Here is a 12,211-nt window from a genome sequence, read left to right as displayed (position 1 = left end):
AATATATATATAAATATATATATATATAAAATATATATATATATATATAAAATGTACCTGGCTACAAGCCCACCCAAACCCTCCACACATACCCCAAACCAAAATGAAACTAAACTAAAAAAAAAAAACCTCAACAATTTTTTTAAGTGGAGCTTTCTATGGTTTATATCCTAATCAACAAAATAATATGGAGTCATGGAATTTGTCCTACCTTCTTGTTTCCCTCTAGGTTTAAGTTACTGAGCCAGGAGGAAGGTGAATACTTCAATGTCCCCGTGCCGCCAGAAGGAAGCGAGGGGAATGAGGAACTGAGGCAGAAATTTGAGGTAAGGTTTCTTTACTTCTTTCTGCATCAGTGGGAGCCAGTTAGGTCTGCGGCTGTGCTGTTTCTCCTATTTATGGCATGGTTTCTACCAAGATCTTTCATGACTCTGAGCCTTTGTGATGCTGTTCCATCTCCTAGAAAACTCCTATTTATCCTTCAAGACCCCAACTAAATGTCCCCTGTCTTGTGAAATCATTTCAACCTCCCTGTCTTCTTTTAAATTTAAACATTTCTTTGACAGCACTCATTCACTGGCCAGATCGTTTTGATGGTGCTGTGGACAGGAATGGTATAGCAATGATACTGAAAGAAGTGTACAGAGTAGTGATAGATATTTTGCAGGGTGAGTGAAACAGGCTTGCTGATGGATAGGATCTGAATTTGGATCTGTTGGCAGGATGGTGCTATACTGTTGACAAATGGAATCGATTGTGCTGGTGATTTTGTGAATTTCCCCATGGGTAGATCTTCCCAGAGAACAATTCCATCAAGTGGATAGTCCTTGCCTCTGACCTTGGGCTGTACAGCTGCCTCTGCTTCTACCTGAGAGAAGCCCCTTCCCTTATGAGGGGACAAATAAAATGCCATTTTCAGCTATGGGAGCAGCAGATGTATAGGGCACTTGTTTTACAGAAAAAAATATGTGGGGGAAGATGGGTTTGAGAGTTGACATTATATGTGCATTGAGTGATTTTAAAATATTCGGGGGAGACAACACATTATTTTACTCATACCAACTCAATATACTGGGTCTGGTGGAAAATCAATTCTGATGGCCTACTAACTCTGAAAAAATACATTAAACTGCATAGCCAAAATAAAGTGGATTATTGTTGTTGTTATTCTTCAAATAACTATATAAGCAAATGAAAAAATCTGTAAAAAACCTGTGAAGTTCTGTGAAGAAGGCATCAAGTACTTTGAGAACATCTAAGAGGGAAATGTCACATCATCTGAGAGGATAAGGAAGGTGTCGTGGAAGAAACAACAGTGGAACTTAAGTAAAAGGGAAGGGGAGAGTCTTTAATTCAGCAAGATCAGTATGTGCAAAGGACCTATGGTGACTCTATGTGAGACTGAAAGAGGCCAGTTTGGATAGACTAGAGAAAGCCAAAGGGAGAGTCCAAGGTAAGGCTGGCAAGTGAGTGAGGGTCACAGTAACAGGACTGCACTGGCCTGACAAGGATCTGGGCATTTATCCCAAGAGCCATGTTAGTTTTGCCCTAAACTTGATAGAAATTGCACTAGAGTATTCCAGGTCCCTCACCTTGAGCCCGTGTCCTTCACACAGCCTGGACAATGGTGATGGTTCTGTTACAGTGGGTTCTCCCTTCCTGGGAACAGGTGGAATAAACACATTATCCTTGAGTTTATCAGCCATTCTCCAGTGACCTTGATAATAGAAGGTCATTGCCACAGTCTTGGGCTCAAGCCCAAGTGAATTGGTAAAAGGACCTTTCCTCAAAGTAGAGCTGAGAACTGGATGCTATTTAATAAAAAAATCAGGACAGAAAGGCAGTTCCTCCAGAAAACGCTTTACATCTCTTTCCTCAACTTTCTGATGAAGTGGTATCCATTTGTGGCTGTGTTAGAAATGTACTATCATGGGTGGAAAACCAAGGCCAGTATTTTCTTGCATACAACGAAGTCTCTATTTGGCAAAATGATTTCTTCTGTCCTGGGGCATCCTGGGTGACATTTCCCAGAACACCGAGGGAAACATTTCCTACATTAACAGAACATTTGTCTGGGTCAGTAATTGGCTTGGAGGAAAGAGCTGTTTTATCTGCATGCAACAAAATGTGTCCCTTTATTTCCAGCAAGAGCCTGCAAATGCTTCTTTATGCCTGAATTATAATCACTCCATACTGTAGTTGTTGATTTAAAAAAAAAAAAATGTTTCCAGCAGACTGAAAATTTTTCTCAGACTCATGGAGGAATTTCAGTTGACCTTGAAGGTGAAAAATGTAATCCCTGTGCAATAACCAATTAGCACCCGGGAATGACTCAGAAATTACTTTCAAGCCTCTTATCTGGAGGAATTCTGAATGACGGTAAAATCGAGCTGCTAGAATCGGGGTAATAGAATTTCATGGTAGCATAAAGCTTGGTGCAGTTACCACCACATGTGGTGTATTTCAGAACATCAGAGCTGGCTCTGTTTGGGGGCGGGGGGCTCTCAGTCTGACAGTGGGCTTGCCAATGGGCCAGGCAGGAGAAGATTCCATTTGGGAGGGTTCAGAATGAACCATGAAGGCTTTGTCAGAGCCTCAGATTTTATTTAACAGAGTGCTTGCTATGTGCCAGTTATTACTCTTAAGTGCTTTGCAAATACTAACTTACATAGTTTAATTTTATAACAACTTTGAACGTTAGCTACTGTTATTACTCTCAATTTTCATTTACAAATGTGGAAACTGAGACCCAGGGAGTCTAAGTAACTTGACAAGTTCCTGGAGCTGGTTATTGTCCTGGTTTGAGTTTCCCTAGAGACAGACGGTAAAGATTCAAGTGCAGGTAAGTTTATTTGGGAGATGATCCTGGCAGCACCACAGGTAGGGTGACAGTGAGGAAAGAAAAGGCAGGAAACCAGGTAAGTGAGTATTATAAAAGCAGTTCCTGCTGTGGGCAGTTGGAGTTTGATCCTGCTGGAGAACTCTGGGAATCAGCATAGAAGGAAGACATCTGAGCTTCCCAGCCAAGGGGCAGGAAGCTGAGGTGTCACCTGCCAGCTCCCCTCCCATCGTGGATTGAGAGCTGTTCCTAAGGGAATTCACTCACCAGCACCTCCAGCGTGTCCTGTTTGTGGGCTCTGCATGTTCCTGCAGCCAGAAACTAAGCTGACAGGTAGCATCACAGATGTGTGCTGTGAGCAGCTCCAGGAGTGGGGAGGAGCATGCTGGTGGGTCTTGGTGGAACACCAGGGGCACATCCGTGCCATGTAGCCCAGAGGCTAAGTGCACTGGCTGGTGCGCCAGGCTCCCGGGATTGGGATCTCAGTTCTAACACTCCCTTGCTTGAGTGGCTGTAAGCAAGTCACTTTGTCTCTCTGAGTTTTCAACTCCCCCTCTGTAAAATGGGGGATTATAGCACTTCTTCTCTCATAAGGTTATGTGGGGCTGGAATGACGTAATGCAGTTAGAGAAGTGTCTGGCAGGTCATGAGCATTCAGATGTTAGGTCCTGGTACCATTGTTATCATTATCAGCTCCCCTGACAAAAAAAGCTCAGAACATGCTCCTTCCCGGTGTTGGAAGGGCTCCTGGGGCTGAGGGAGAATCTACAGGGCCTTTTAGCCTTCAGAGGTCTTTGCCTCCCCTGGTAGGTAGCTGGGAGTGCCGTAATAGCTCCTTGGAGGAGTAGGGGTGGCAGAGGATTCTGTAGTTTAAGCCAGGACAGCATTTAACATCCGAGATGGAGCCTGGAGTCAGAATACTAGGACACCTCCACTGTACCCTAGTGATGTCTGGAGAGTGGTATGACTCTTTGCTCAAAAGTTTTCTTTCTTTCTCTTGGAACACTGAGTTCAAGGGCTCTAAATTGCAGGTGTAAACAGGTATACATTAAGGTTTCCTGTTTCTGCAGGCCTAGCTGACCCAGCAAGATAAAGGACAATTTTTATTTGGGCCTTGATCTTCCAGTGTTCACTCTCTGATGGAATATGTGCTAGGCACGGGGCTCTTTGGACCGACGGGATGTTTGGAAGGACAGAGAACAGTGTTCTCATCCTCTGAAGACTTGCTGTATCAGGAGTCACACAACCAGATGTTTTCAGAAGCCAGCAGATAACAAGGGGGAGACAGTGTCACCTAGTGTCGCCATATCTACATCTTCAGAAGAAGCTAGGAGTCTGGGTTTTGATAAGACATGTCCTGATTTCCAACAGTCGGCAGCTAATTAAATATTAACATAATACAAACACTGTGCAGACCAGACCAAATGGGTTATTAGACTTCTGATCTAGATTCTAGAAGTTAATTAACATGCCCACGAGAAACATTATAAAAGCAAACTGAGATAAAGTAAGGAAAGAGGGCAACTAGCCCCGAATTCAGAGGAGAGAAAGGAGCTTGCAGGGCTGAGAGATGAAGCTGTTAGCCACTTGTTGCTTCCTTGGAGGACAGAAAAAAATAAAAAAACAACCCCTAGAGACAACAAAAAACATTCTTTCCTTGTCTCAGTTCACTGAGCAAAGTCAAATGAAGAAACTGGGGAGTTGAACTCCACACTCATGCTTCGCTGGATGTGCAGGCTGGGACCTGCCGGTGGATGGGCAGGAAAAGCTGGGATGGAAGCTGGGGACCAGGACAGTTAGGACTTAGACCTTCACGGCCTGGAGAATGGAGTATGTAACCTGATGAGTCCTACCTTGGGATCTAAAGAAAGTGGGAGGCCTGGCCTATAATCCTAGCACTCTAGGAGGCCAAGGAAAGTGGATTGCTTAAGCTCATGAGTTTGAGACCAGCCTGAGCAAGAGCAAAGACCCTGTTTCTTCTAAAAATGAAAAACTGAGGCAAGAAGATGGCTCAAGAGTTTGGGGTTGCTGTGATCTAGGATGCCACAGCACTCTACCAAGGGCGACAAAGTGAGACACTGTCAAAACAAAAAAAAGAAAGAAAGAGGAAAAAAGTGGGAGACAGAGGAATAAAGCAGTTAGCTGTGGGAAGAGGAGGAGGCATGGGTTTGGATCAGGCCAGCCTGGGCAAAACTCGGGGGTCAGGAGAGCGCCAAGAAGAGCAGGACACCTTCTGTCCTAGGCTGGCTCTGCACTGCACATAAGATTATCTCATAGTTTTAACTACACTGTTGGCGGGCGGCGCCTGTGGCTCAGTGAGCAGGGCGCCGGCCCCATATACCGAGGGTGGCGGGTTCAAACCCAGCCCCGGCCAAACTGCAACAAAAAAAATAGCCGGGCATTGTGGCAGGTGCCTGTAGTCCCAGCTACTCGGGAGGCTGAAGCAGGAGAATCGCCTAAGCCCAGGAGTTGGAGGTTGCTGTGAGCTGTGTGACGCCACGGCACTCTACCGAGGGCAATAAATTGAAACTCTGTCTCTACACTACCCTGTTGGCCTATAGCCCCCAAATCTCTGTCTTCAGTAATCTGTTCTGTTCTAAATCCACATCTATAATGGCTTATGCCTCCTGGTTGTCCCAGAGACACCTAAATCTCCACGTATCTTCCTGCAGAATAACCTGATGAAGTGTGTTTCACAGCAGCTTTGTTAGGAGGCCGCAAGTGGAAACAACTCCAATGCCCGTAAGCAGGAGAGTGGATAAACATAAACAGTGAGTGCCCCTCGGCGATACAGAGGGTGAAGTACTGATTCATGCAGCAAGGTGGATGAATGTCAAGAACATTCTGATGAGTGAAAGAAGCCAGACACAAAAGAATACACACTCTATAATTCTGTTTAGATCAAATTCAAGAACAGACAAAACTGACCTACGGGGATAGGAATCAGAACAGAGACCGCCTTCCTGGGAGGGAGGGATTGAGTGGGAACTTTTGGAAGGCAATGGAAATGTTTTGTATTTTGTTTGAGGTTTGGGTTATGGGAGTGTATGCAGTTGTCTAAAGTCATGGAACTGTGTGCACTTAAGATTCATGTCTTTCACTGTATTCACCTCAATTTTTTAAAACATGATTTACAAAAGGAGAAAAATGGTGGATGCTTTGTTAGCCATGGTCTCCTAATGATGGGGGACCATGTACCCAAAGAGGAAGAAGCCACCGTGGGAGGGGGGGTCTGAACATGCCTGAAATCAGAGTGGCCATCTCTACCCACCCTCTTGACCGTGCTTCCAAACTTGCTCCTCCTCTTTCACTTTTGTTCTGTTGTTATTGAGATAGAGTCTTGCTCTGTTGCCCCAGGCTAGAGTGCAGTGGCACCATCATAGCCCATTACAACCTCAAACTCCTGGGCTCAAACCATCCTCCTGCCTCAGCCTCCTGAGTAGCTGGAAGTACAAGTGTGTACCACTATGCCTGGCTAAGTTCTCTACTTTTTGTACAGACAGGGGTCTCACTATGTTGCCCAGGCTGGTCTTGAACTCCGGGTCTCAAGTGATCCTCTCGCTTCAGCCTTCCAAAGTGCTAGGATTACAAGCAGGAGCCACCACACTGGTCCTCTGTGCTCTGCCCTCTTCCACTTTTTATCTCAGTGGAAAGAACCACCGTCTTCCCCTAGTTCCCCCAAAACAGAAGCTGGGGAGCCATCCTTCACGCTGGCATCCCTTCTCCTTCCTCCAGTCTCCCACCCAGCTGTGCTACATCTATCCCCCAAGCAGACTCCCTTCATCCTTCTGCACTGCACATATCTAAGGACAGACTCCACCTTTTCTCTTCTTGAAAACTGAAATCACTTCCTCGTGGTCTTCAGACTCACTTTCTTCAAATGAGTCTATTCACTCCACCCAGTGATCGTCTACATGTAGTGTGATCGCACCCCAGCTCTGCTCAAAACCTTCCAGAAGCTGCTGGCCGTGCTCAGAAGCAGTCCAAACCAAACGTGGTTTGCAAGGCCCTTCTCACCTTTCCGCTGCCTTCTATACCACATCCACCTTGCACTTAGTGCTCCAGATGACCAGTGTTTAGTTCCTCAAACAAATCTTCCTCTGTTCCGTAAATGCTGCTCCTATTGCCCAGACTGCTTTCTCTACCTGGATAACTCCAGCATAACTTGGGACACACAGTGGAGGACCCAGTCTGGCTAGAACGCACACTTTTTGAGCATCGGCTTCTATCGTGCTCCCTGATGTATTCTCAGCACCTGGCACATAGCAGACACTCAGTAAGTATTCCTTGAATGAATTAATCTTCCTTGATATTCAAGACCCAGAAAAGATTTTCATTACCTCCTTGTCTTCGAAAGATAACAATAATGATAGCTTCTGTCCACCGAGCATCGGCTGTGTGCCAGGAAGGGCGCTAACAACTCTATGATGCATAATGTCATTCTCTCCAATGTCTTGAAAAAGGGACCAAGTCTAGAAAGGCTTATTCACAAATGCAAGTAAGTGCTTTCTCTGCACCAGGCACTGCTCTAGGTACCAGGGGAACACAAAACTGACCAAACCCTTTCCCTCGGGGAGCTTATGATCTGCTGTGAGGAGAAAGATATTAAATCAAGAAGCAGGTAAACATATGGTTTGTGAGATGGTGAGAAGTGATCAGGAGAAAATCGAGTAAGGGGAGTGGAGATTGCTGAGAGCAGTTTTACGCAGGATGTTCAGGGAAGGACTTTTTAAAAATTAAATCATAACTGTGTACAATTATGGGGAGCAATGTGCTGATTTGATACACAAGGTGGAATGCTTACATCAGACTGATTAACATAACCATCATCTCACTTATTTGTTGTGGGAAGACATTTCTACTATACTCTTAATAGTTTTGAAACCATTGCATTATCTAAAATAGGTGAGATCCCACCAAACCGTTGCATTATGCAAAATAGGTGAGGTCCCACCAAATGCCTTCCCTCCTGTCCTCCTCCTCCCCTCCACTCTCCTTCCTCTCTTCTCCTTCTTTCTGGACTATAGTTGTGTTTTATCATTTATATGGATGTGTAGGTGAGGATATATTGGTTTCATAATAGTATCGAGGAAGGACTTTTATCAGAGATAATGAGGCTCTTGGGGAAAGACTATTCCAAGCAAAAGGAACAGCAGGTGCAAAGGCCCAGGGGCAAGAGCTTGTTCCATGCGCTCAGCGAACAGCAAGGAGGACTGAGAGGGAGACAGGACGGTACAGGATGTGTGGGCAGAGGGGGACCATGAGCCACCTATTCAGGGCCACACAGCTGACCCACCTCAGAATCAGGGTTCTAACCCCAGTTTTTAGCTCCACAGTTTTCTCTCCGCTAGAGGTGAAAGTTGTGGCTGTGGGTCTCAGGCTCCTGGCCTCCTGTTCTCTTCTTATCCCAGAGCATCTACTGCCCCTCTGAGCCCCAATCCTGCTGCTCAAGGCAGGCAGCCTCTGCACTGAGGACAAACATGGGCCCCACTCATCCATTTATTCAACAGATATTTAGCTGGGAACTATGCTAGTCATCAGGAAAATTGCGGTGAATTAGAAATACTCCCTGTCCTTGTAGAGTTTCCAGTTTATTGGAGGGAAACAAGCGAACAGCTGTTGTCTAATATTAATGGGAAGTGAAGCGGATAGAGGAAACCTACTTCAGATAACATCAAGGAAGGCCTCCCGGAGGAAGTTAGAATGAGACAGCGTGGGTAGCTAGCATGGAGAGGGGAAGAGAAGAGCCATGCAGGCAGCAGCAGGTCCAAAGGCAGGAGGAGCCTGGACCATCTGGGCAGTGAAAGGAGAACGAAGCTGATTTGCAGGGAAGACAGACCCAGAAGTTATGAGGTTGGAGAGCCAGGTAGGGCCTGATCTTAGACGCCAGTGAAAATACTTTGATCTTTATATTAAAAACAATGGGATGCTACTGACACGTTTTAAGCAGGAGTTGACTTGGTTGGATAAGCTCGTGGGGGGTGGGGTGCAGTGTGAAGGGATTCAGTGCAGATTGTCCAGGTGAGCCATGATGGCAGGTGGGGTGGAGGGAAGTTGGAAAGAAGTAAATGAATTCTCGAGACAGCTGGGAGGGAAAAGTGACAGTTCCTAGTGATGGATATGACATGAAGGGAGATGGAGGTACCTGGATGGCCTCCAGGCTTCAGGCTTGCAGAGCCGAGGATGTGGGTTGTGCTTTTGCTGTGGATGGGATGCCTGGGCTGCAGGAACCGCAGCTCCCAGTGTGTCCGCGTCGTCCCACACGGGCGTCCTGAAACCACAGTAAAGTTCTCTGTGTGCTTCCTCCTCCAGAGGGCCAAGATTGGCCAGGGAACCAAGGTTCCAGAAGAAAAGACGACCAACACCATATCCAAGTTTGACAACAATGGCAACAGGGACCGGATGAAACTGACGGATTTTAACTTCCTGATGGTGCTGGGGAAAGGCAGCTTTGGCAAGGTACAGTATGACTTGATGGATGCACCTGCTTCGGAAGGAACATCTAAGTCAGGCACATTGCTGTTTGTCACAAACAGATCAAAAGAGGACCCACTCAGGCTGTCTGAGAAGGTGACATTTAAGCTAAGACTTAAAGGATAAGAAAGAACCAGCTATGCTTTCAAAAAGCTAGCAAAGAATATCCTCAGCAGCAAGGACAGCATCTGCAAAGGTCCTGAGGTCAGGCTTGGTGCATTCTTGGTGTCATCAGAAGGTATTTGGGGCCAAAATGCCATGAGCAGGAGGGAGTTGTAGGATGCGACATTGCAGAGGTAAGCAAGGGCCCGATGATGCAAAGCCTTAGGAACTATGAGAAGGAATTTGGATTTTATTCATAGCACAATGGGGAGCCATTGAAAGATTCTAAACGGAGAAGTGACATGATCAGATTTGCCTTTTGGAAGAGATTAACCTAGCAGCCAAGAAAGGAAACAGTTCCTTTCAAACAGCAGCACAGTGGAAAGATGACCCTGAGACTCATAGAGTGATTCTAGATGCTTTTATAGACACCGTGAGAGACTGTTCTACTGGAATTGAGACTGTGTTTTAAGTATTCCTGACTTGTTTACTGTTGTTTTGAGTCTTTTAATCCCTTTGTGGACCATAAAGATGTCTAGCATAAATCTCATACCATGAACTCAGGTGTGCAAAAAATACAAATTCCTTCCCCATCTCTTGGCTTAAGCCCCAAATCTGGAAGTTATCCTTGAGCTCCCTCTCTTTCCTTCTCGTCCTCCCTGCTGCTCTCATGTGCAATCCACCGGTGAACCCTAGCACCTCCTTCAAAGCATATCATGCATTCACTAAGCTCGCCGTCATCACTAAGCCACATGCAACCCTCATCTAATATCACCTGGACAACTGCAGAAGCTCCTAACTGGCTCCCCACCCCCTCCACGCTCTTGTTACTTATAATCAATATATTGTCTACTTAGCCATAAGTAGGCATGTAAGTAAAGCTCACATTAGGTCAAGGCACTTCCCTGCTTCAACCCTTCTCTGATGCACTCCCACTGTGATTAGAATCAATTCTATATTATGTCCTAGGCATATATCAGCCCCTGTCCTCTGCTTGACTTTTCTTCTTTTTCTTCTCATCACCTGCTGTGTTCTGGGTACGATAGTGGCTCTTGGGTTACTGAACCACACAAGGCTCCCTCTTCCCTGAGAGCTTTCGTGATGTTGTTCCCCACTCCCCACCCCCACTTTTTGAGTGGCTGGTTTCTTCCTGTAATTCACATCTCAACTTAGACTTCACCTCTTGTGAAGGGTCTTCCCTGACCACCCGCTCAAAGTAGCCACTCATTGGTTCTCCACAACCCCCATGAACTGGGTGATACTTTACTTGTTTCTTTTTTGGTTGGTTGGTCCATCTTCCCTTTCTAAGTTCAATAAGAGGACTTGGCATAGTGCCTCATCCCTATTATCCCAGCATTTTGGGAGATCAAGATGGGAGGATCGTTTGAGCTAAGAGTTTGGGACCAACCTGGGCAACATAATCTCTACAAAAAATTTTAAAAATTAGCCAAGCATGGGTGGCGCCTGTGGCTCAGTCGGTAAGGTGCCGGCCCCATATACGGAGGGTGGCGGGTTCAAACCCAGCCCCAGCTGAACTGCAAACCAAAAAATAGCTGGGCGTTGTGGCGGGCGCCTATAGTCCAAGCTACTCGGGAGGCTGAGGCAAGAGAATCGCTTCAGCCCAGGAGTTGGAGGTTGCTGTGAGCTGTGTGTGATGCCATGGCACTCTACTGAGGGCAATAAAGTGAGACTCTGTCTCTACAAAAAAAAAAAAAAAAAAAAAATTAGCCAAGCATGGTGGTGCCCACCTGTAGTCCCAGCTACTTGGGAAGCTGGTGTGGGAGAATTGCTTGAGCCCAGTAGTTTGAGGCTGCAGTAAGCTATATTTGTACCACTTTGTTCCAGTCTGGGCAACAAAACAAGATGTAAGACTCCATCTTAAAAAAAAAAAAAAAAGGAAACAAAGAAAGAAAAGAAAAGAAAAAAACCCAAGAGTAGGGATCTTCTATGTCCTGGTCCCCACTGCTGTGTTCCAATGTCTGTGAATTGTGTTTATTCTGTTTCTAGATCAGATGGCTGTGAATGTATGGATTTTTTTCTGTGAGTGGTAAGGTTATCTGCTGAGATGGAATAAGGGATCTAAGTTGATGGTCCAGAGTTTAAAGATCCTTGGTATGGAATGGTAGTAAAAAGTAAGGATACCCAATAAGATTGCTGAGCAGTCCTGAGATCCCTAAGGTTAGAAAATAGGCAGTTGGCAGTGGTTTTCGCTAGTAGCTCTAAGGGGGAGGTAGCATAGGCAATATGGGGAAACAGCATAAACAAAAGACAGTTTGGGTCTTATAGTACAATAGGAAAATGTAAATGCCTTTAACAAAGACAAACCATCTTGTTAATGGTTTCTGCTCAACTTCATTAATATGTGACAAGAAGTAAGAAGGGCAAGATCATAAGGATCTCAGCATAGTTGACAAAACAAAAGAAAGAACTATGCGACCTGAAGGTTACTACTTAACTTTGTTAGCATAAGACAAGGAGAAAGAAGGGAGGGATCTCAAGGATTTCTGCATAGTTAAATGGACAGAGAAAGAGCTATGTGACTTCTGGCAGAGGGAGCATGAAGAAAGGAACATGGCTGTTTCGGGACCGGAGGAGAAGCAGTTGGGGGTTCATTCTCTGAATGTTCCCCAGGCTGTGAGGGCTGTGCCATCTCACAGCCCGCTCTCTACACAGAAGGTTATGGACCCAAGGGAGTTAAGGATTCTGGGGAGAGAGATGCCCACTGCAGGTCCACAGAGCCTGGCCTATGGCAGGTGCTCAGGAAGAGTGTGTTGAATAAATGAATGAAAATGGTAT

The 12,211-nt window shown here is 45.7% G+C and overlaps 1 protein-coding gene across 2 annotated transcripts in view; it reads left to right on the top strand.

The window, feature by feature from the left end:
- The window catches only part of PRKCB (protein kinase C beta), a 347,453-nt gene that overhangs the window by 250,753 nt on the left and 84,489 nt on the right, over positions 1 to 12,211 (top strand). For both annotated transcript variants that reach the window (XM_053555824.1, XM_053555826.1), the window contains exons 8-9: positions 230 to 326; positions 9,152 to 9,298. In XM_053555824.1, the coding sequence (XP_053411799.1) occupies positions 230 to 326; positions 9,152 to 9,298 (244 nt within the window). The remainder of the gene's footprint in view (positions 1 to 229; positions 327 to 9,151; positions 9,299 to 12,211) is intronic.

Source organism: Nycticebus coucang, chromosome 12 (assembly GCF_027406575.1).
Source record: "Nycticebus coucang isolate mNycCou1 chromosome 12, mNycCou1.pri, whole genome shotgun sequence".
Lineage (NCBI taxonomy): Eukaryota > Metazoa > Chordata > Mammalia > Primates > Lorisidae > Nycticebus > Nycticebus coucang.
Note: the sequence above shows the minus strand (reverse complement) of the source record. Positions and strands in the feature narration are given on the sequence as shown.